The 26209-nt window shown below is 37.4% G+C and overlaps 1 protein-coding gene across 1 annotated transcript in view; it reads right to left on the reverse strand.

The window, feature by feature from the left end:
* ST8SIA4 (ST8 alpha-N-acetyl-neuraminide alpha-2,8-sialyltransferase 4) overlaps positions 1-26209 on the reverse strand; it is a 55779-nt gene that overhangs the window by 19236 nt on the left and 10334 nt on the right. The window contains exons 3-4 of the mRNA XM_065744221.1: positions 21454-21711; positions 11383-11676 (exon numbers count right to left, since the gene is read on the reverse strand). Of these exons, the coding sequence (XP_065600293.1) occupies positions 11383-11676; positions 21454-21711 (552 nt within the window). The remainder of the gene's footprint in view (positions 1-11382; positions 11677-21453; positions 21712-26209) is intronic.

Here is a 26209-nt window from a genome sequence, read left to right on the forward strand (position 1 = left end):
TCTCATCTTAGATCCTTTTGCTGTCTTTGCAAGTTGTAAGAGAAAACAATTACTCATTTTCATTGGAAATTCTCCTGTATCCCCCTGATGGTTAATAGAGCACAACTAAGATTAAAAAGAAATACAAGCTCTAGCAATAGCTTTTTCTAAGTCAGTTTTCTTTGACTTCTTCACTAAACACACGCTTCAGAGAGCATGAACAATTAAACTTGTGCCCACTAAAAATAGAATGGAAAGTGTAAATAACATGTCTGCAATGCTTCTGTGGTGTTTCAAGTGTTATTTCAAAAGAGAAATACTGAAAAGCAATGTAAAAATAAAGTATTTTGTTTTAACTTCACAAGTGTAAAACTCACTCTTCTCTGGGTGGAGAACTGGCTAGAGGGCCATGCCCAGCAGGTAGTGGTTAATGGAGTCAAGTCCAGCTGGTGTCCTGTTACGAGTGGTGTCCCTCAAGGGTCAGTTTTGGGGCCCATCTTGTTTAATATCTTTATTGATGACCTAGACGAGGGAATTGAGTGTACCCTCAGTAAGTTTGCAGATGACACCAAGTTGGGAGGATGTGTCAAACTGCCTGAGGGTAGGGAGGCCCTTCAGAGGGATCTGGAAGGGCTGAATAGCTGGGCTGAGCTCAATGGGATGAGGTTCAATAAGACCAAGTGCTGGGTCCTGCACTTTGGCCACAATAACCCCATGCAATGCTATAGGCTTGGGGCAGAATGGCTTGAAGAATGTAGAGAGGAAAAGGACCCGAGGGTGTTGGTTGATGCTCAGCTTAACATGAGCCGGCAGTGTGCCCAGGTGGCCAAGAAGGCCAACAGCATCCTGGCCTGTATTAGAAATAGTGTAGCCAGCAGGAGCAGGGAGGTGATCATCCCCCTGTACTCAGCTCTGGTACGGCCGCACCTCGAGTACTGTGTTCAGTTTTGGGCCCCTCACTACAAGAAGGACATTGAGGCCCTGGAGCGTGTTCAGAGAAGGGCAACAAAACTGGTGAGGGGTCTGGAGCACAAGTCTTATGAGGAGCGGCTGAGGGAGCTGGGATTGTTTAGTCTGGAGAAGAGGAGGCTCAGAGGAGACCTTATTGCACTCTACCACTTCCTGAAGGGGGGTTGTGGTGAGGAGGGGGTGGGCTTCTTCTCCCTGATAAATAAGGACAGGACGAGAGGGAATGGCCACAAGTTGCGCCAAGGAAGATTTAGATTAGACCTGAGGAAACATTTTTTCTCTGAAAGAGTGGTCAGGCACTGGAATGGCCTGCCTAGGGAGGTGGTTGAGGCACCATCCCTAGCGCTGTTCAAGAAGCGTTTAGATGAGGCGCTAAGGGATTTGATTTAGTGGTTGGGTAGGGATAGTGACAGGAGGATGGTTGGACTAGATGATCTTGTAGGTCCTTTCCAACCTAATGTATCTATGAATCTATGTATCTATCTATGAAATGCAATTTATATTCTCAGGTTTTCTTGAGGTCCATAAATTCACCTGCTGAACACTGAAGGACAAATCTCAAAAACAGGACTTCAGAGCAGCAAACTCTACCTACTAATCTGTTAGGGAATATGAATTCACATACAACTTCATCTCCCATAAACAACAAAGATGTCCTCATTTTCTATACAGGAGCATTAGGACAGCAGGACACCTGAGAACAGGATTTCCAAGATCCAGCTGAAAGAGGTGTGCAAGACATTACTTTCTTTCCAAAAATCTTCAGTGCTTAAAAACTCTGTTCACAGTACAGCACTGATGCAGCTACCTGACCTTTTATTTTCACAAGTGCATGGAATAAGTAATGCTCACCCATTTCCTCATCACATAACTCACCAAAGCTCTTAGTTCTCTGATGCAAATCGAACAGACTAGAAGGCTTTTCTAGCCACTGAAACACTCATCCTTGCTTGATTTCACAATTAGTTGAATTCATTTCCCCCTACACAGCTGATCACTGCCTCCCCAAGTGGGATGGGGGAGACAACAAGAACAGCAAAAATGTGACAACTCATGCACTGAGATAAAGACAGCTTACTAGGTGAAGGGAAAAAAAACAAACAAACAACTGAAGTTATTCAAAGGTAGTAATGCAGCACCTTTCACAAACAGACTAAAGGCCCCACCACTCAAGTCTTTCAACAGTCACTGTGTTGTAAGAGAAAACAACAACAAAGGTATTTCACTTCTGCGGGGTTGTTATGCTGAGTTGGGCTTTAGGTGGCATGGAACACCTGTTTGGTCAGCTCAGGTCAGACATCCCAGCTGTGCCTCTTCCCACGCAAGCCAGCTCACTGTGGGGGAAGAGCAAGACATGGAAAAGGCCCTGATGCCAAAACACTACTGCACTACCAACAGTGACTTTGCCACTAATCCTGTACACCTGTATGCTGTGGCACAGGGCTACTGTGAAGAGTGTTAACAACATTCCAGTCAGTTCCAGTAAAAACCTCACAAAGTAGAGGGAAAATGCTTTTTTCTGTGTGTAACATCTAAGTACTCTTAGAGATTACACTCCTCGTGTAGCAAGAAGAGACAGTGTTTCCTCACAAGCAACTCTTCGGGGGAAAGGCGGTTATTAGATGCAGATGTGCTAACTTTAAAATGCCTAAATTCTTCTTAGCTTTGACCTGAAGTGATGAAGAACAAGAGTCCAGAAACTTCAAACAAACCTGTTCAAGCATTTATTTGAAAAAGCTCATGTGAACTAAAATGGGAGGCTATGACTGACATTAAGCCAAACTGCTCATTCATGCACTGGCACTACTCGTCCCAGCATATCAGTTTGCTGAAGGACTGGACTGTTTATTCAGTTTCAGAAACTATCCAATTATGTGAGCTGGAATAAAAGGTAACTGTTAGGGCCTGCTAGAATCACCCTCCTCTGCCAAAATCACCCATTCTGAAAAACATGGCATACTGTTCCTTTTCTAGCTCTGTTTAAAGTAAATGGGACATCCAGAAGTACATCACAGACCAAAGGAACCAGCGGAAGTATGTGTATCCATTTCTATCTTTTTGATTGGTATTTTTTTCTTTTTTTTTTTTCTTTTCACTCTGAAAATACACAGTGAAGATCAAAAAAGAAAAACACTTTAGTCTTCTTAATTTTATTTTTTATAACTATTTTTATTTCTTATTTCAGATGAAGAATCAGCTTGGAATAGAGATTAATATGTATCAATTAATATATTCAGAACCATTAGAATTTATCACATCATAATAACTCTCCAGTTTTACTGAAAAGTTCAGAATCATCCATGCAGGAAAAACAAAAGGCCATTTTTAATTACATCTTTTAAAAGCATATCTGTTTGCTAATTTTTACCTCAGAAATTAACTAATCATATGAAGAAATAAGTTACTGGCTAGGTACTCGACGTAACTGCTCCTTGTCATAGAAATTCATTAAGATGAAAGCTAAATACACAGATTTTTGAAAAACTCTACCTAACCATTTCAGTCAAAGCAAAAAAAAAAAAAAACAAAAAAAAAAGCAGAACTGTAAGTTTCACCTTCCTTTAAAGAAATAAAAGTAAACCTGACAGAACTTCCTCATTCACATATGTACCATACAGAACCAGCAGATAGCTCACTTCATGTATCAGAAGCACTGGGAAACTTCTCAGCATCATGTTAGCACTGCCAGTCAAACATGGCTCTTTGTGGACTCCAGGGATTCCCTTTACAGTCCATGATACGGCTTCTGATTTGCTTTTCTGCTGTACATCAGCAATTATTGCTACAGGAGTAAAATATAGTCAAATAAGAGTCAACTAATTTTGCACTTTTTCTAAAAACACAGAAATTCAAAGATTTTATGCAAGTGAATAAGAAACAATTGAAAATTAACAAATCAGTAGCAAAACTGCTGCCAAATATAAACATGTAAATGGAACGCATTAATAAACTATGTGTAATTTATCCCTTCCTTAACTGCTAAGTCATGCTAACAGCCACAACCTAGGCTTCAAAAACTTGAAAATAAGCAATTTCTTTAGTGTTTTTCAGATAACCAAGTCTGTTGCTCTCATCTGCTTGAAAGCTAAAAATTCAACCTTAAGAGAGTAAGTCTTACAATTCCTAAGTATGTTAATTGCTCATGCATAGGAACAAAGCAGTTGCCAGAGCAAAAGGAACACACGCACCCAATAAATAAATAAATACATAAATAGAAACAGAGCTTTATTATCAACAAATAAATAAGAATAAACGCTGTCTCCCTACAATCATGAGCTGACCTTTCAAGTTCTACCTCGCTGAATGGACTGAACATTGGAAAATAAACTTGTAAAAAGCATACACATATGTCACACCAGAAGTCATGCCTCCTATTTATTTCCATGGAAACTAGAACAGACACAAAAAGCACAATGACATTATTTGATAGAGAAAGTTCTCAGCTACAAAACACTTTCTTTTTCAGCACAGTCACCACCACTAGTGATGCATTTTTGCCAGCTAACAACAAGAGCCTGCATGCCACACTCACACAGTCCAACTTTCACTGTGCTCACATCCGCTGTTAGGTTTCCAGAAATGTACATCAGGCATCAATGAATGTTCCATGGGTGCCATTTCTTCCACATGAAGGAAATCAGTGACACACCTTTGCTTCATATGCACTTCCATGTCAGATGCCACTCAGTCAGCCTGCCCCCCTGCTGACATCTGTCACATGGCAACAACATGTAATGGAATACTGGTGGAAAGATTCAGCTTGTACTTTCATACCACCAATGTCTGCCCCTGATGTTGTTGGCCAACATAATAAAATAGGAAGTATTACTTTCGAAGCAGCACTCCTCTGTTCTATTTCCCTTTTGTGTCCTCCCCTGTTCTAACTGGGTTTAGACCTATTAAAAAAAGACTTTTTTCTCTCAGGAAGCATCACATCTCATCTTTGCTAAACTTTCCCAAAACACAAGAAAAGAGGAGATGTTGTGCAAAGGAAACTGCAGGGTACACTGAAGAGCTCTAAGCCAGACAAGCAGACCGATAACTGCCTATAAATGCCCTGGCCATCAGCTGCTGGGCTGAGATTGGCCGGGGGGTTCGGTGGTGCCCCAACCTTGGGAAGAGGAGTGCCACATGCTCCTGTCACATTAGGGAGTGATCTTGAGATGTGAAGAACGACTTCATACAATGCAAGTTCTGAAAATGCAAACTGACTGCTGTCCCATTTGTTTAAAAAAATCTGGCAGACAAAGCCAGCCCCACTGATAGGTTGTACCAGGCCAGAAGTGTATTTGTGACACAAAAACACTATTACTGCACCCACATTTGTGGAAAACAGGAGGGTAGTTCACTGGAAAGCAGAGAAATCTGATTTTTTTTTGCACATATTTTGAATATTTTTTTCTGGTGTGATGCAAGAGACCTTGTCGTTTTGTATTAAATCTGTTACTTTATTTTCAGCTTACTGGCCTTATCTTTTTCATTCTTTCATTTGTGCAGTGATTGTGATCCATGTAGTTCAAAATATCTTTTTTAAAGAACATGTTTTAGCAGTAAGAAACAAATATGGTAACAATAAAGAAAGGAACAGAACTGTTTACAGTATCAATTGCTCCCACCAATTCTTTCTTTATTAGCACAGAGCTGCTGGAAAAGTATTCGATTTCTGCATGTTTCAGTTTCTCAGAGCACTTCTGTATTTCCCACGGAGAAGGACTCTGGAGCTGTGCTGAAGCTGTGCAAAAGGTCACTCCACTCAAACAACAGCTGTTTGCTTTCACTAGCAAAGGGGAAAAGACTGCACTGAAATGACCATAAATAGACACAGCATACTCTTTACACAGGCACAACACAGAGATTTCAGTGGGAATTCTGCTGTGTTTAATGTAGGCTCAAGTCTAATACCACTCTCATAAAGGCAGTAGCAAGGAGGAAGTTAGTGGAGCCCAGGCTAATCCCACAGGATGCCCACGCACAGTTGTTGCGTACCCCTAAGGCTGAAGGAATATTCTGTGAAGCAGTTGCAACAATTTACCACTACTGAGTGACTCATAGTTAATGAGATGTCTCCAACAGGAAAAAAGCCAAGAAAACATTCTCACACATCAAGATAAATGTGAGAATTTTGTTTTGCGGAGACAGGGAGGAAACACAAGGAAAAAGTTCTCAGAAAACTACAGAAGATAAAAACAGCTCTGGCAGAAGTGTTTCTGCATCTCCAGCCTGTCTTACAATATACGCCAGCAGATGTGGGCTCTGAGAGTTAATTCTGGTCTCCAATGCATCAACAATGTGCCTAGCCTCAGGAGCCCTGCTCCCCCAGAGGAACTGAGATGGGACTGACAGCGGTAAGCATCTGCTCGTTCTCTTTCCAGGTTTAGCTGTCTGCCACCACAAGAAATAAACAAGAGTCTCTGGACTCTGATTCCTGTAAGCTCAGTTCCTGTTTGTGTACATTGTAGATTTACACGCCTTCCAGTGGAACTCCGCTACTGAGACTAGGTCGTATGGACATGCTCCATGCTTCCAGGAGTACCACACATCTGGAATAGATCACTGAAAACAATCCTAATAATGAAAGTGTTCAGTATAGAATCTCAGATCTATGAATAAATCAAGGTTGCCGAAATTTGTTGCTAAATTCAATTAAAAAAATAGTAATAATGTGGTTTGTTCATCTTAATTACTTTATAATTAACCTTCCTAGCTCTGGCATTAGAGAGCAAAGAACACTTATAATCAATTAAGCTCCTCACTTACAGATTCTACCTCCATCTTGAACTCAGTTTGGTACTAACTACCTCAATTATTTTGTCAATAACGTATGCAGTTAAATTAAAAATTCCAGTAGAAAAGCTTTTAAAAACACTATGAGAGGAAATCATGCAACTGTCTCCAAAACACTTTCTAAATCCCATTTTTTCACTTGATAAACAAACTTGTTGACCAAGAAGTACAAAAGGAAATAAAAAACAAATTATCATATGAAACTACTGGATGTTCTTGGTATAAAACTGCTCAAGTTAAATATATGAATATATCGGCCTCTTAAAATTTATGCTACTGGTTAAGATACTAGCTACCATGTTGGACTTAGTATGTATATAATCTGTTCTCAAAACTTTGAATCCCTCTGAGATTTTAGAGAAGACATCAATTCACTTAAGTTTAATAAGGCATGAAAACCACAAAAAAAAAAATAGGTAATTTCTTTTTCGAACAGCACATTACCTCTTTTATGACCCAAAACATGCAAGAATGGACAGAAAAAAGTTTCCAGAATGTTCTCAGAATACAGACTTTAAGCTAGTATGTGATCAAAATCAACTCCCAAGCACTAAGTACTGCTTAGAAAATTTCATTTATTAACAGAAGGAAAAAAATGGACAGGATATCGATGTTTGTATGTGATTGCAGCAAAACTGCTGTTAGTATTTAAAAGAGTATATAGTTTAGTGACACCAGATTAGAACAGCAGTCTAAGAAAAGTAGTGCCCTGTTGATGGAAAATGACTATGCTTTATACTTTAAAGACTAATGGAAGAATCTATTTGCTTGACCTGAGTGGCAGCATTATACATACAAAAAGAGTAGGGACAATCCTTTCCAAACCTTATGGCCATCGTCCTGCACCTTCCAGCATTAAAGATCTCTATTACTACTTAATTTGTCAGAATGAATTTAAAAGCATTAGTTACTAAATTATTTAGCACACAGTACACTACATTTCTACTCTTTTCATAAAATTGTATGTCTATTAAATAACTCAATATTAATTTGCATTCACACAGGCAACCTGTTCTTCAAGGAAAAAAAAAGTCAGAACTGAAACCTGTTGGAGCAGATACTCTCTTTTTAGTCAGTTTTCAAGCCTGTAGTACAGAATTGTATATACTCCAAACACGAGCCTCATTTCACCCAGCTGAATTATAAGGATTTGATGTAGCGCTCAAAACAAAAAACAGCATGGCTGCTTAAGTCTGCCCAAACAGCTAAGGAACTATTTTAGCTTATTAAAGTTAAAACTGCGCCTTTTATTTACCCCCATACACATATGCATGTGCTTTCAAACTGAGTATGCTAGTTCAGTACATCCTCCTGGTATTATGTCTTTGGCACAGGCTAAGAAAATTCTCACCGTGCTTCCCACACTGACTTTCCTGAGTGATTCTCTTATCATTGAAGTCTAACTTAAAATAATTCTTATTACCTTCATATCAATTAATACTTAATCCAAAATATGACTACTCAAAGGCAGAATGCTGTGCCATTATTAAGACAAGAGAAGGAAAATAAGTGAATTTTTATTTGGATGGAAGTTAAAAGGAGTTTGAGGAAGTTATGAATATAAGCAGAGGACAATGACTGCTCTAAGTACTTCTAAATTAAAAGATCACTAAACTGCACTGAGACGATGATTCAAATACTTGTGAGCACTCACTCTCCACACAACTGAAGTTGCAAATGTACATGCAATTTGTTTCCTCACGGAAAGGAATACAATCAACATAACACACCTCCGGCAGTTCAGATTTCCTCATTATTCTTTCATCAATAACTCAAACTTCATTTCCCTCTTACGACACTGAAAGACAGAGCATAAACCTTGCAATCTCAATTTCACACGTGTGCTCAAACACCCTATTAAGAACAGTCTGCACAAGCCTTGCAGTGTTTTAGAGCAGATTTTGTGGGTAGGTTTCCTGTTTTCTCATCCAACTAAAAGCTGCTCTCAGATTGTGTTTATTTTATCTTTTCTGGTTTGCTTCACCATGGGCCCTCAATAGGTCATCACTGTTTATGTGGTCACAAAGACTTACATTTGTGAACACACAGCTTGCAAATACACAAAAATAGTTCAGATTCATAAAACAAGGACTGTTTCATAGGGGTGTATTTCAGGAAGTGTCTCTTCATAAGCTCGCAAATCATCAGTTTACAGTAGATTTGAAATAGATATGAGCATAACAGAATATAGTACTATGAAGATTTTATTTAAAAATAAGTAGCTGAATTGAACACGCTGCTATAAATGGCAGTGGGGTTAGCTGTCCTTTAGTTTTACACTGAACACTCGCAGCTTGCTTAAATTCTCCCACATCTTACAGTTCAAAATGGACAGATTTACCAGTCAGTTCATTTGTAGAAAACATTACTTTTTACCTCAGGCACACTTCAACGAAAAGCTATTTCTTGCTCATCTATTTCCCATACTGCCATGATATTCCATTAAAAATAGAAACCAAACACAACTTAGAAGGGTTTAATGCAACCTACAAAGAGATGATACTCACTCCTTAGATTTAACCTTGTTGTGATACAAACCTAATTATTATGCACTGGTGCTCTAAGTCTGCCTTAAGTAAAATCTAAAGAGTTCCATGTGTGTTACTGCTAGCTGCATCACTTGCAAATCTGACTCATGAAGACACATTGGTGTCATACACTGCACTTCATATATAAAGTCAAAGGTTAGATCAAGGACAAATTTATCTTCAATTTTTTGACTTCCTATTTTGTTCTTATTTTAATTACAAGAAAGAATAATAAAGAATATACATAATGATACAGTTACCTCCCAGAAGAACAAAAGAGCAAGAGTAACCTGACAAAACAACAAATCTGAAAGTGAAGGGCTAATGTTTAGAGCACAGATTCAACAGATTTTGTGCAGCCACATAAGATGACACCAATAGGTATAAACTGAAATTCAGAATCACAGAATTGCAGGGGTTGGAAGGGACTTCAAGAGATCATCGAGTCCAACCCTCCTGCCAAAGCAACTCCCTAGCCCAGGTTGCACAGGTAGGCATCCAGGCGGGTACTGAACATCTCCAGAGAAGGAGACTCCACCACCTCTCTGTGCAGCTGTGCCACTGCTCCGTCATCCTCACTATGAAGAAGTTCCCACACACATTTGTGCGGAACTTCCTATGCTTCTGTTTGTGGCCATTTCCCCTTGTCTTATCGCCACACAACCCTGAGAAGAGTCCGGCCTCATCCCTTTGACTCCCACTCCCATAGTACAGCATAAATTTTCATCAGAAATTGTTATGGGAGAGCTTTGAAATTTTTACTTCGGAGAGACAACAAAGGTACTAATTCTTGAAACCAAGGCCCCCTATAAGGGCCCCTGGTTGAGCAACTGTCAGACTGAGTATTCTGAATTACAATTCATATTTGATAATTTTGCCTAGTCTTGGCAGATGGGAATGAGAACAGCTGCTTGTAATTTGAAAGTGAAATTATTTATTCAGATTTATACACAGATGCAAAGCCCACTGCACTTATCCATGTGCTATAGGCACTTTGAACACTTCAAAATTCAACACAATCAAGGCCAAAAAGTAACTGAATTGTTACTGCATGATAAAGGAACTATCCACCAGCAAACTGAGCAACACAGTACAAACAAATCAGTAAAATCTCAAAAGGGACAGTGGTTTTTTTCAGTGCCAGTATACCATATGAACAACAGAGCAGTCAATCTATCTGGGACATGGCAGAAGAGGAAAAGCACACTCAAAAGCCCCAATACCCAAAAGAACAACATACTTCTAAGCTATATTCTCATGTTCTCATACTATATTGAGCTATCAGATGAAACAACTTCTCTGCTCCTATCTATGCTGCTGGAACAGATCAAACTTCTTTGACATATAATCATTAATTGTTGTGCAAGCTTTAGGGCATCTCCCAAAACTCCATGAATTGGACAGTTCGTGGAACAGAAGTTGAATATTATCGCTCTGCCATAATTCACATAATAAACAGATATTGCACTACCATACTCTGACTATTTTTCAAACATAGCCCCATATACTTTTACTTACAATGGAGCCTTCAACTAAGAGTTCTTTTTGATTATGAGCTTGATAAGAAACAAACCTCTGCATAAAGCATGAATGTGAAATTTTTTGGTCAGTGCTCTTGAACTGAATTCAAAAGAAGAAAGTCTGCTACAAAATCTTAGGCATTTGGGGAAGGAGCTCATTACTTTTAGATGCAACAGTCATCATTATCTGTATGGTTGTTATCCTACCACTAATATTTTACCGACTCCATAGTCTTGCCTAAAAGAAGACAAGCAGCACTTTTACTGTTCTCTGATTTGTTAAGAATACAAATATTCTTTGAATCTTGTCAGTTTTTCATCAATTTCCTACTACAATGAGCATAAAAATACTTTGCATATAAAAGTAGAAGAGAAATGTTATTGTGCTATCGCATTTAAACTGTTTGCATTACAGCAGGCTAAATGAGGATGACATTTATTGTCAAACAAGCTTATTTCATCATAAATGCAATCCATTACACCAATAGGGGAAATATGCTAATCGTTTTAACAATTTACGTGCTCTTTTTTTCTGAGTGCTAGAAATTCTAGTTATGAGTTTCATTGTGCCAAGGACAGACCAGTCTTTTCCAGACACTTACCCTCTGACAGCATGAATAAGTCTCAGTGATGGATAGGCGGTTCGCACTTTCAATTTATTCTTAAGGATTAATGCATTAACCCACTCCACATGCTTCTCTCCGCCTTTGACCATGAAAGCAGGGATCCAAAGGACACTGTCATTCAGCATGGATAGTCTACGCACAAATTTTTCTCTGTCACTCTCATTCCGAAAGCCTCCAAATGCTCTTTGTACAACTGATGGGTTCATGGTAATAAAATCAGATTTATTTCCCACATCTGCAGCAAACTCCACCACAGGAGCTAGATTGCACCTGAAGAGGAAGAAATTAATGGAAAAAAATGAAAATAAATATGAAACAGTAACTCAGAAAAATGTATGCATGAAGGAAAAGCTAAAAATGAACATGCAAGCCCATTTCAATTGACATGAGGAAAAAGTACCAGTGGTATTAAGTGTGACTGCACATAGAATTTTGCCAACATTTTCAGACTTAAAAAAAAAGGAAGAAAAAAGAAACCCATAACATCGAGTGCAACTAAGTCTGTGAACAATGTTTTTGTACATTTGAAAACAATGTCATCATGCTACCAAAAAACTATAGCTCAGTGTATGGCTTGCAACACCTATTACCTTTCTTCAGTGCTCCTTTCTTATTTTGTTTTTACCAACAACTCACATTCTTAAAGGAACTCAAGTCAGCTAATTGAGGTATAATTTATATATATACTCACTACATTTTTGTTCAGTACAGTATTTTATAATTGATAAATAAAATTCAGAATTCAGTTCATGTTAAAAAGATTTTCCTTGTTTTGGAATATCACTGCAGCTAATCAGATGTTTTGAAATTTAGTGTTCATTTCATTTTGAAATAAAATTTTTCACCTTTCCATTCTGCCATGGTGTCATGTGTCCAAACCTTGTCTAAGCTGCAGTAACTCTGTCACTCTCGTCAGGCCTTTGATCACCAAATCTTCTCATCTCTGTCATATGTCATATTTATGTGTAACACAAGAAGGAAGACCTTCTCTATGGGAAGCAGCACAAGAGGCTGGTGTCTGTACTTCTGAAACTACCTATGATTTCTGTGATGAATCATACCTGACTAGAACACATCACCTCCAGAACACAACTGTGAATTCACCTGTAGCTCATAAGTACCAATGCAAAACCTTAACACATTATTTTCAAGATTTAGCAAACTTTTCAGCTGAGTGAAAGGATGTTAAGTGATGTCAGACCTGTCTTTTGAAACATTTGCATGTTATTATACTTCAAATATAATGTCATTCTATTAGTCCTACTATTAGTTTCTTGCACATTGAACTTATTACTTAAACTGAATGTTTTAGCATCTTCCAATGGTCAGGCACTTGTGTGATATAGAATTAACTCAATTCAGTATGGTGATACAGATTAACACCCATGATCTATGCCTCGATGACAACCCTAATTCCTCAGAACACCACTTTTATTCTGTAATTATCAAGTAAAGTGGTGCAATCATCTTCAGAAATAAATGTTCATAAGGCTATAAATCCTATGTATTTTGAAGAGATAGAGTTGTCCAAGTTTCTGATTACATGAAGGCAGACGTAAGCTTTCTTGGGAAACAGATTTACATTTTCTGTTACTTTACACATCTGTCTGATAAACTTTCTTCACATACTACAGACAAAGAGTAATATCTTTTAGAAAAGTGTACTCAGGATATACCTTTTCTTCCACTTATTTCAATAGCTTTGAAAATTTCTGATGTCTGTAAAAACATTAGTGTATGAACCTAAATAATTTTGTTGCATAAAGTCCAAAAATAATCAATCAGAAGGCTGAAAAATCAACCTATGAAATCCACTGAATTACCACTGCTCTTGAATATATCTCTTCTAAGGATGGACTGCTGAACATAAAAGAGATTCTTGCCCAGCAAGACTTTTTTTCTCAGCACAGTCTCACTTATATACAAATAACAGCATCTATTACTGACAAACATGAGACAAGAGCCTGGCATTGCAAATCCTGTTCTGCCTGTTCAACATTGAGAAGAACTTACCTTGCTTAAAAATCAACGCGTTATATTAGAAGTGTGCACAAATACCATAGGCCATATGGTTCTAATGTGAATCTTTATTTCTTCTGACAACTCTTTTCTTACTTGTCAACAAAAGGTAGTGCCTAAAACTTTAAAAAACTTTATCCACTTTAAAAGCATACGCAGCCTGAGAGCAGCATCTCAGCATTATTTCACCTGGAGCCTACCAACAGAAAGTCATCACAGGCTTAACAAATAGAAGCTCTACCTACTCTTCATTTTAATACATCTTCTTCTGTAGCATACTTAATGTATAAAGGTATGCAGCATAATGTATCTAGCAGCATAAATTCTTAACTTGTATATCCAGATTTTTCAAGTAGAACTTCAGAAAGCAATGAGCAACCCAAATGTACTTAGTAACAACTTTGTAGTCTAAAAACAGCTTTTTCAAATCTTAGTCATATCTCTAAGCTTTAAGGTCTCAAATTAGGCATCTACTATATGATTAGAGGTAGGTAAGACATTTTGCTTTCCAAATGCTGACCAACCCTTAGCATCTGATCTTCCAAAAAAAATCAGGTATGTAAGTATGTACAAGGAATAGTGCTGATGTTTCAAATAATGCAGTAACAAAGTACATCTTAACTTTATAAGGCTGTTTGCAAAGAAGTAACTAGATGCTGTTACCCCTTCACTGTTGACACTGTTACTGTAGTAGACTATAAATAACTAAATGCAGGCTCTAATAATTTCTAGCCCTATTAAAGAAATAAATACAGCCATAGTAGTTGCAGCTCAACAGCTTATAGGAATATTACTCACATTAAGCCATTTCTCATTTTTCAGAGGGTACTTCCTTCAAATAATGATACTACTGCTCATTAAATCACATGCCAGTATTCAATATTTACTTCACATTTAGCTACAAGGTTGGAAAAAATCCACTAGTTCTTAAGACTTAATGAAACTGTTATGCCAGACGTGTCAAAGCTAGTACAACTACTACAAAGCTAGTAAAACTGCCTGTTGTGCATTTGTTTTCAGACTTCAGTATGTGTAAATAACTTCTGTTACCTATTTTTGAATTTTTATCTTAAACTTTAACATATCTTTATGTCTTACCAGAGCTTCATACAATTGTTAAAATTTCAAGGGTTTTTTTGCTAGCTGACATCAATAATCTGGCACTGACAGTCTTCAGGATTCTTCCATGAAAACATCCTACACGTAGATTCATCTACTTACATTCTGTCAAGTAAATTAAGAAGTCTGAGTTGAACAACTTTGAAACAGGCAAAATAAGCCTTCCCTGTTTATTTTGGCACAGAACTCCAAGAAAATCCACAGGACTAACAAGGAGGTCAGCTTGGACATTAAGTACCTAGGATTTTGTATGCAATAAATAAAACCTTATTTTTTTATTAAGTTGTCATGGTTATACCCAATTCATTAGGAAGAATAAATAGAAGACTGTCATTTACTGAGCTTCCCGTGTTGCATTATTGATACCTTGAAGCAATTCTATTGTTTAAAATTTGAGCCCAAAACACAGTTTTCTGCAACATACCATTATCTTCCACCGCACACATACACTTTCATTCTAACAGTAGTTTGTTGCCTTCATCTTAGACAACCCAAATAAGTGGACTGCAGATTACATCTGAGTAGGACAAATTTTACAAGGTTACTAATATTGGGATGGAAAGAACAGACTGGAATTAAATCACATGCAACACAGAAAAGCAACCTGATCAATTACAAAAGCAGCTGTAAACACCAGCACAGCGAAGATACATTATATTGTATCAAGGTTTGTAAGCCTGGTTCTCCTGAGCCCAAGCTCTTGACTGTTTAGAGAGAAAAGGACAAAACAATTCTTGCTACAAGAAAAAAAAAGGAAAATAATGGCATTCCTGTGTTCCTCTTAGTTTTCTTTTGTTTTTCCATTAAAAAATATATATCTTTTAAAGTGTATTCTTTTAAACTAACAGGCTGATGAATAATATATATATATACATACATATATATATATATACATGTTTTAAACCAGAATCTCTTATCTCTTTCTTACTTTTCTTACACTAAGATAAATGACTATTTACTCGCTCCCTTCATTCTGCTAAGCACTTTTTCTGCAGTAGAAGTCTTCAAAAGGTGGTCTAACGAGACAAAACAGGTAAAGCTGAGAGAGGGAATTAGGCTAAAACCAAAGAAGGACAAGGATCATTAGCACCAAGGAAAGTTCAGACTGGATATTAGGAAAAATTCCTTTATTGTAAGAATAGTCAAATCTGGAATGGACTTCCAAAAAAAGGTGGTTAATCTCCAGGCTTGTGAGTGTTCATAAGCACTTGGAAAACATGTAACTGTGAATATGAGTTTATAGCCATTTTTTACTGCAGTTTAGCGAGTTTAAAGTCATTTCTTACTGCAGTTCTGTTAGTTTTCTAAATTTAGGTCTTAAATCAACTCTTAAATTAAGATTTTTTTTCCTAAAAGAAAAGAAGAAAAAAAAAAGAAGGAAGCTGCTCCGATGCTGCACTTGCACTTATGGAAGGTATTCAGTACTATGGCCCACCAGTGCTGTGGGACAGGTGCTACTTATTGACCAAGGAAGTTCAGCTTCATAAGGAAACATCTCTGTTTCAGTTCTGTTTACAGAATGGGCTGACTGATGTTGTGGTCATGAACAGCCCCTACCAGCAGTTGAAATTATCATAAGGTGAAGCCGAAAAGAAATGTGTCCACAAGAAATCAGGCCTCCTTCAAGGTTCTTCTGAGTTAGAGGCTACTCATAGGCCATCCAATTACCAAAGAAGTTTATCTGTAGACTGCAGTTGTTAAGCATTTTGGTGCTAAAGAAGGAAGAGAGAGAAGGAAGGAAAAAAAAAAAGAGTGACACATTTAAAAGCTGAAAATAGCCTAATGATCTAATGATGACACATTCAAAGGAAGTGTTTTGTTTTGAAGTAAAGTCTGTTTAACTGGCAACTTCTCTTTCAACAGATCTAATTTCTTCGTGCAACCAGCTCCAACAGCACAATAGTTGTGCTCCAAGCAAGCCAAACTAAATGAGTATTTAGACATAAAAGCTAATATTTAAAAAGAACAAAAAAAAAAATAGTTTCAAGATATAAAGTAAATTAATACCTTCAGACTTATGAGAAATTTACAACCTTTTTTTTTCTTCCTATTAATTTAAGGAAAAAACGAAAAATAGAAGAAAAAAGGTACTACCACTGTTCAATCAGATTAAGATTAGAGCAGACACAGAAATTTCAGCTATCTTCCTGAAATTAGAAATCACATTTCCACAGTATTGTTGGCAGATCTGTCCTTTTCTTCTTTCTGAACAGAGCTGCTAATTGCCTGCTACTCACATCACAATTACCCACAAAACCAAGAAGTCAGGGAAGAAATGGGACAGATTATTTTCCTCCTTGCAAAGGAACAAACAACAGATCTATTAAATGACTACAAGCTTTTTCCACCTCAAATTCACTAAGCGTGAAACTGGACAAGGCAAGAAACAAAAGTGAAGTGACACCAGAAAAATAAGAGCTAGGTTCATCTACTAAAAAATCATTACTGATGATGGCAAAAATATTCAGCTTAATTCCTAGGTGCTTACAGTTAAACTGGAAGGAAAATTCTATGCTGAATAAAAAGGATATATAATAAACTGTGCAATTCAATCCAAAGAATCAATTAAATACTGATATCCTGTCATGCTTGTTCCTTGCCAGAGCAGGTCTGTGGCAGTCAAGCAGCTTCATGTAACATGTCATAACTACTTCAAGTCTGTCCTCCACATATAGGCCAACTGTTAATGAAAGGGAATGCTGAAGAATTAGCATCACCATGACAAAAAACACAATATTTTGCTATTTCCATATTTTATTTAATCAAAAAACTGCAAAACTCAGTTGACATCTGCTTTTGAAAAGGTTCCATAATGACCACTGAAGTCCTTTAAACAAGGAGAAAGGAGAGAGGAGGGGACAGGATATAATTATAATATAGGCAAGTTACTCAGAAAGTAATGCCACCTACTTATTTCCGTGGAAACTACTACAGAAACAAAGATCACAATAATACTACTTGAGAAAATTCTTACTTATTTGAGTAGAGTCAATACCATTCACTGTGCCATCAGTGTTGAACAAGAGCCTGTGTTCCACGCTCATAAGAATCCGCACTATCAGAAGTGACCCACAGCTGCTGTCACCACTATCAAAATCCATCAATCCTGACTCACTGTGCTCATTTCCACTGTCTGGACTCCAGAAATGTTCAGCAAGCATCAATGTGTAACAATGGGTGCCATGGTTCATCAGTGACACACCTTTGCTTCATATGCACTTGCATGTCAGATGCCACTCTGTCAGACTGCCCCTCTGCTGCCATCTGCAACATGGCAACAACATGTAGCCAAATACAGAAGGGAAGGTTCAACCTCTACTGCCATACCACCTCCACCACCTACCTCTGATATCATGGTCCAATACAATAAAATAGGACGCACTACTTGCAGAACAGCCCTTGTATATTAAATATATGTATTTCCTCTGATCTTTGGCATCATTCAAATTCAGAACCAAAAGCTAAACTCAACTGGTTTTGGTAATTACTGTTATGTTACATATCTGCAAGAGTTTTGTGATTTCAGAGAATTCTACTTAACTACTGCATTCCAAAATGTACCATTCACTATAACAAGGTCACCTGTTCTTTAAATGGTAATATACTACAGAGCTCTGGTCTGAGACCTCCGGGATGAAAAAGTATAGATGATGAGAAAGGAAAATGTATCACATTTAACTCTCAGATGTAGTGACCGAGCAGCTCTAAAAGAACTGAAAAGAGCACCGTGTGAAAAACAGCCCCTGCAACAGAACGGTGCCATTTAAACATTTTAACTGCAATTAGATTAATTACCTGGTATTTTCATTCTAATTTACTTTAGGGAATTAGTGATTTGGGAATGCTTCAGAGACTTTTCTGGTCATGGCAGACATACTTTACTTTAGCTTGCCACCACAAAAATTCTAGAGGTGCAAGGATCAACAGGGTATAAGAAAGCAAACAGTAAGAACAGAAGGGATATGAGAAACAGGGAAGGAGCACAGTAGTAGTATAGACATCATAAGAGTTTTTTTCTTTTATTAGTGAAAAGCCCCTGTGCTTGCTGTTTTAACTACGTGTCACATTTTCTGTTGCCAAAGCAAGTATGACTTTGCTAAACTTGTGGAACTAATCCATCTTATCCTGGCAGAAGACACGTCTCTAGACTCTCCTTTTCTAATGTTATAAAAACAAAGTCCTCGTGTGATTAAGTAACTAAAAAAGAGGCCACTTTAAAATGTCCTGTAAATACAGTAAACCTGCTTATGCTGATTCTACACTGTTTGCAAAAATGACTTATCTATGCACTCACCTAAAGAGCTGCATTGTTTTACTTGTGAAATTTTTATGACATGAGGAATGCTTATTATTTGCCTCTAGTTTAGATGTCTATTTTTAAACATTCTTCTAATTTTAAGTATTCTAATTATGTCTTTGTTGGATAAATGTGCTTTGAGAGGCACTGTTAAACAGAAGGCTGGGCTGTCTCAAAGAAAGATGGCCAGTTATTAGCAACTTTGGATGACTTTCAAAGACATTGGCTAATTTACACCTGATAGCATCTGGCAAAGTGCTAGGTATTGACTACATCTTTACACTTAATAAAGCATATATTCTCTGTCTTTATTAGTTATTACTAAGATCTTTACTATTGCTAAGACCTAAACAGAAAGGTTAACATTTAGGATATTATGTCCTTTTCAATTTCACAGATTTTCACCGTTAGTGGTATTGTTGATGTTGGATCAAGCATTAAAACTCCAGTTCTAAGAAACAACCCTCTTTCAAACACGAGTACCTTCATTTCAGACCTCTTAAGAGAAAAAGAACATAAATTACTATGAAAATCAACTGGATCATATATTTAACCCCAATAGTATAAATTACTTTTTGTAGCACTTAGTTACAATGCACTCACCATCATGAGACTTTACAACAGTTTTGCTCATCAGTCAACATATCTAGCTGCACTCATGATTTTCTATATACGTGCACTATCTGCTTTTCAGAACAGTGATAGGTAGTGAGTAGAATTAGTGCATATTACTTCTAGAAAAATGAACTGAAGAAAAAAACAGCAACAAGCTGCCATGCTACCAATATCAGAATCCCAACAGCCAGAGATGAGTGGTTCCCAATCAATACTATTAGATCATGTGATCATATATGTTGTATCTTACTTTCTATTTTAAATGTAATAAGAGGAATTAGGAAACTATAACCTTGAAGCATGCTTTGATTTTAATTTATCATAAAAGGAATTCCCTATTATTTATTTTAAACAAACATATATACCTATGCACTCACCCAGACGTATACAAATAAATATCACATACAATATTAAGTTAACGATGGAGAATCTGTGAACTTTTGAAAAGTTTAAAGTTTGACTTCTACACCAGAAACTTGACTGTATTAAAACTGTCTACAGACTGCAGGGTCAAAGATGCACTTATCCAGAAGACTTTTTTTTTTAATTCAGATTGCTCTACCTATTCATACAACAAATGAGATGTCTTCCCAGCCTAAAAACCTGATCAGCAGCTGTAACATTTTGATGTAAAAATTTTATCTTTATGCCACATTGCTTTATTTTGTTAAAATCTTGTTAGATGTCACAGCTTAGCTTCATGACTAGTCAAACAGGAGGAGAATATGGATACAACGTCAATTAAATTCAACATGTGAACAAAGAACATACTTTGTTGATTTAAACTTTCTAAATGGCGTTCTTGAGTTTGCTTTCTAAGAAAAGACTTTTACCTGCAAAATCTAGCCTCTTAATTTTTCTGTAATTCTGATGGATAAAACCCATTTAACCTCTGAGAGAGTACAAAAATATGGCATAGCTAAAAGCTGTTCAAAAATCTGGTATTTATTAGTGGATTCCTTCTGCATTAAGGATGCTAAATTCAAAGATACAAGCAAAACATATAGGAAAAATGAAAGAGTGGTATGGAATTGTTTCAATGGCCCCTTGTTAATATACATATCAAATAAAATACAATTTTCATGTATACGTCTTACTTTGAATTAAGGACTGAAAGTACAATTTTTGTTTTCCATATTTTTGTAATTTTTGCCAAGATCTTTTCTCAAGTTAAAAAAAAGAAAAATAACCTGCAATGACAGTGATTTCTGTATTGTATTTTAACACTGTCTTTCCACTTCTCTCAGAGCAAAGCAATTACAACTTCTGCTTAAAAAGCAAAGTGAACTATTTTCTGCCTAACATTGTCTACATCCATATACTGCCAGGCTCTCAGATGAAGCCAGCTACTCTTAATTATTTTCTATTGATTCCTAAATCAATAGAAAATGTCAATGGTATTCTATTGTAGGTACTTGACAGATGAATGAATAAAAAGTGAAGCCTGTCAACATTTTTTCCCAAAGTGCATGGATACATTTTTAAAGCAATGTGAAAAGATTTACATGTGTGACTTCCAATTACCTTAATGGCAGCCATCTGGTTCAACATCAAAACATCACACTGAAATTTTACCCCATGCTGCACAGAAGTAAAGCAGTAATTTACAACAGGCCATCCCTATTGGCTAAAGAAAGAATAGGCCATCACTATTGAAAGAAAGAATATTTTTGAAAAAGAAAATATTTTGCATTTTTTTCTACTATGAGACCCATAACAATAATTATTTTGTTTGGAATAAAAACAACGGCAAAAATAAGTAGCCCCAGTTTCTCTCAGCAAGCTCCTTGTTTCACTTTCACTTTTTAGAAAAGAAATCTCTTGTAAATAATACAAGAACATATTCAAATCTGGGGAATCCCATAATGAGGAATACAGTTTCACATTCTGTTATTTCAGACAACCCCTGAAATCTGTAGATGAGATTAAAGCACTTCTCCCAGCTTTTGTCCAAGAAGCATTGCAGGTTGCATGTTCAAAAGCAGAAGAAAACTCACCTTATAACAAAGTCATGAGTATCAATCTCTTTTCCACACCCGCTGTCCAGAAGGATGCCAGAATTTCCAACTACAGCACAGGTTTTAAATCGTCGATTCTTCATTGGGGAAACCTCAGGGAGAAGGTTGTGCAAATCCTGAGAAATGTTTAGAGTGCGACGTCTGTCTAGCACATAATGGATTACATCTCCTGGCTTGAAGCTGCTTTTGACTACTGAGACATCTCTTTCCGCATCCAAGAAGCGAAGAATACTCTTTCTGGGTGGAAAAAAAAACAATGCATGGATAAGACCTGGTATATTCACTGCTGCATTATCAAATTATTATCAATTATCAAAAAGTAACACAAAAGATACAGAGCATGCAGCATAATACCGACAGTAGTTAGCATCAGACAGACAGAAGTCACTTCTCATGTTCTATGGTTAAAGGAAAGCTGTTACGACAGAATTCAAATCTTAATTACAATGTCACACATAAAGCACTGCAGCAATAGATTTTAATCCTTTCAGAGATGAAAGCACTGAGAGACCAAGGGAAGATAGCTTTAAAAATTAGACAGTATATACTATTTTAGTGTTTTACAAAGCTTCAAAACTTTCACACATATTTCAAAGAGGACAAGAGCTGATGTTTTCATAGAAAAGTGACAGTTTGAAACATGATGGTTTAGGAAATAAATGTTTCACTACATTGTCATGTCTCACAACTCAGCTTGGTTAAGGAACAGCCATGTTTTCATACAGCTCCTTATTTTACTGTAAGAGTAACACATTCCATTTAGCATAAACTTAGTACTAATTAACTGAAGCTCAGTTAAATGATTCTAATTAACTTGAAATAAAACCACCCACTGTCTTTCATACTGATTTAAGCAAAATTGGCTTAAAACATGCTGCAAATTAAAGTACTGCAGTTCAAGACCTAGTCAAACTGTTCCCTGAACTCAGAGAAGCACTTCCTAGAACACAATCGTTACTTTAAATCAGTTTAATTCAGTTTAATTCAGTCCTGTGGCTTGCTTCTCTGCCACTAAATATTCAAACTGTTAACAGGGTTTAGACACGCATGATCAAGTTCAGGGCTTAACAAGCTACCACAGATCAAGGCACTATGATAATTAAGCATCTGTATACCCTCAGTGCCCAGCAAATAACAGGCAAAGTGTGCCTGCCTGAAGGTCAGCAGCAGAAGTTAAATCATGGTAATCTATACCTGCCTGTGGGGTACTAAATGCTGAAGCATGGTAAGTAGGTAAGTAAGCATTATGAGACTCTTTTAAGGACTACAGTTACATACGGAGTGATCCCTGCACTGGTAGTACAAAGCAGTCTGCAGTACATGTCTGAACCTGGCATTAAAAGCTACAAAATGTCAGAGCTGAAGGAACCCCTGCTAGGCTGGAACTGCTACTGACCACAGCATTATGCACTTGGGCCTTCACCTACTCTACAAAGTGTGAATGTTCGTGAGCTGGTGTGAATACCAAGCCTGATTCAAAGCTTATGCTGAAGTCCAATATGGAGCAGACAGGACTTGCTGACCTGAAGCAGGTCACCCCACAGCTGTTAATACAAACACTTTTTTTTTTCCCTATTTCTGCAATGCTAAGAAGAAGAAAAGCAGTAATTTTATATTTTCCACTGCTGTCAGCAGATAAAACAGGATTTAAAATAGACTGTTTCTTGAGTAAGAGAATGCTATTTTTACGTAACCAACTTTTAGAGCAGAACTTCCTTAAAGCAGATCAAAACAGGAAAAGATAACTAGAGATACCACTCCAGCAGTTGCAACACCCATTGAGAGACGTAAGGAGAAATAATCTCAAGTAAAAAGGAACGAACTACAGAAGCACCATGACCAGACAGCTCTTGTGTCACCGCCTTAAGAGGAAAGAGCAAGTCTAAACCTTGCAGTCGCACAAAGCGCTCACCCTGGAATTGACTTCAGAAGCCATAGGGGAAGGGAAACAGGATAAGAATATTTTTTTTAAGTGCTTCCTCTCATTTCCTACATCAGGACAAAGGAGGACAAAGAAGAATGTTCTGAAGTGTCTTTTACAGCTGTCAGGTATAAACGAAGGAGCATCGGGGCAAAGACAGCTTGCACTGAGGGTCGCAGAATAAGGGAGAATGGTGGAGAATATTAAAATTCTGCATACTGAAAACTTTCAGCAAGAGGTATAAAGGGTCAGGCAAGGTACTTCTGTAACACAGGATAAAGGTTCCACTTCAACCTGTAAGTCAAATGGACCTCAATCCTCATAGGTTGATGAATTCATTTTGTGAATACACTGCAACAGAAACTGCTACAAAATCAGAAGGAAAAATAAAGAGTAAGAAAGAATGACTTGTCAGATCTAACAGTACTATAAATGATTAGAAATACTAGTTATCTAAGAAGATCCACCAGACCAACGGCTGTAAAGGATGATGAATACAGTGAAATTTACCAATAGTATCAGCCACAGTGTCCACAGGCTTATTTCATACTGCACTCTAATGTGAGGTAGGGTGACCACAAGTAATCCAGAAAACACAGCAGAAATTAAATGAAACCTAGGGCCCTGACTAAACAGACATCATCAGGTTTACTTAGTTGCTCAAGGAACCCATACCTGAAATGTGGAATGAATGGGCCTAAATGGTTTTGTAACCAAACTCAGTGCCATCAGCTTACTAACTTGTACACTACTTCAAAATATAAGAGGAAGGCAGTGAAGTTATGCAAACACTGCCAAAAAGAAGCAAAAAAGTGCCTGAGCAGCCATTATTTATTTGGCAATGGTAACTCACAGTCAAATCTTTTTTACTTGCCTATGGTCCTACACATGCTCAAAGATTTCTCTACAAGACCTAAGGTGGACCTGAATCAGATCTATATAGACAATCAAATATTAAACTGCTGAAATTTTTTAGTCTGATTTTGTCATTAGAAAATTGTGTGCATAGATACTAAGCATGAACGAGAATCCCTCTGTCAGTAAGAAATGTATAATAATGCCAGTATTAAAATATGCCTTTTAATATTAAAGGAAATGTGATTAAGAATGCAGATGTTCATATTATTGTTCCTCTCTGCTACTGACTCATTCGTACTGTGGAGACAGGAGTACTTCCCACTTTCACGTAAGTGTTGAGATAAAAAGTTATTCTAAAGGATAAGATAACTTCAAACTGTGAAACATACTTGGATGTCTCACTCTTGATCCTGGCTAATAATAAGAGCATTTTTGAATCTCTATACCGTCCCAAGACACAGAGCCCTGAAAAAAAGCACAAAAATGCTGTAGCAAGGCTGAATAAATGGATTTGAGGAATAATTTTAAGCAAGTGCTAATTCACATCTTGGTGCACATAGAATTCAAAAGCATGCCTAATTAGAGGAAGGAAAAAAAAACAGCATAATTTTTAGTGAACCTTTTAGTAAACGTGTTAAATAGATGGAGATTCTGCAACCTTAGGCTAGAACGCAGAACAGAACTGCTTCATTTGAGGAGGTCTTCAAGTTTTGTTTGGATGAAGAAACCTGTAACTGATCCCTTTGTGGGTGGATGAGGCAGCTGTGGCTCAGGCTTATCTGGAGCCAAGCAACTGCCTGCAACCTGTTTACATGACTCGCACAAACATGGTGTGACAACATGGGGTTGACTTGGGGCTTTGCTTCAATGACCAAAACCAGATGTTCATAATATTTAAACACTGAGTACAACTCCTGGCTATTCAATAAGGGATATGTAACAAATAGCACTGCCTTCAAATAGCTTTCCAAACAATATAAAGTGTATTATTTTGGGACAATGTGGTGACATTTTTCTACTTACATGCATTTTATGGCTTTATATTGTTCAAAATACCCTCTGAACTGTACAACTACACTTAAAATTACACAGTACCTCTTCCTCATTTTCCTCTGAACTGTGTGGATTATGGAAAAAAAGAATCATTTAAATACTGGGCTTTTAAGATTGCAAATAAATTTCTAAACAGTGTTGAAGAACACTAATGCATGACCTTTCAGTGAAAGCCAAACTAGGCCACAACACTGTCTAAAATACTTTTCCAGGGAAAATCCCTCCTTCTGTGCATGGCACTGCTGGAAAGGGTCCAAAAGGATCATTTTTCCACCAAAGGGTCCAGGCTTTTCTGGCTGGGAACTCCAATGATTTGGGGTAGCACCTGACAGGTATCCTCAGTACCAAGGTATCTAGCTGGGTTAGGTCATGTATAACCACCATACAGAAACAGAAGGACTGAATGATTACCTAGCCCACACCCTGCCCCTATGAAGATGTCTTACTCAACATCACCCTGAACATATTTATCTAACATAGTCCTAGCAGTCTCCCCAGTGGTGGAGACTCAACAAACTCTCCATGCCCTCTATTAATTTCAGTGATTTCCTAACCTTACTGGAGCACATTATTCCTAGTGCTGGTGTGGACCATTCTCAAAGCAACTGAAGCCTGTTTTTCCTTTCACCTTGCATGTGGAGGGCAGATTACTGCTTCCTCTTGGCAAGAACTGTCACTTAGCAGAAGCTAGGAAGCTATCCTTTTTAAACCACGTGTTTTAAGTCTTTGAAACTTCTTGTTGCTCTCCGGAAGATTTCCTACCATTAATTTACTCAGGCCTTTAAACAGTTTGATTTTACAGTGACTCTGGTTTAACTCTTGCAAGTCTTAACATCGCTTTACCCTCCCCAGATGGAAGGCAGAAGGTGGCTCTGAGCTGTTGATAACCCCAAGGACTATGGA

This window comes from Cyrtonyx montezumae, unplaced genomic scaffold (genome assembly GCF_038088225.1).
Source record: "Cyrtonyx montezumae isolate F1298 unplaced genomic scaffold, pur_monq_1.0 scaffold_30, whole genome shotgun sequence".
Taxonomy (NCBI): Eukaryota; Metazoa; Chordata; class Aves; order Galliformes; family Odontophoridae; genus Cyrtonyx; species Cyrtonyx montezumae.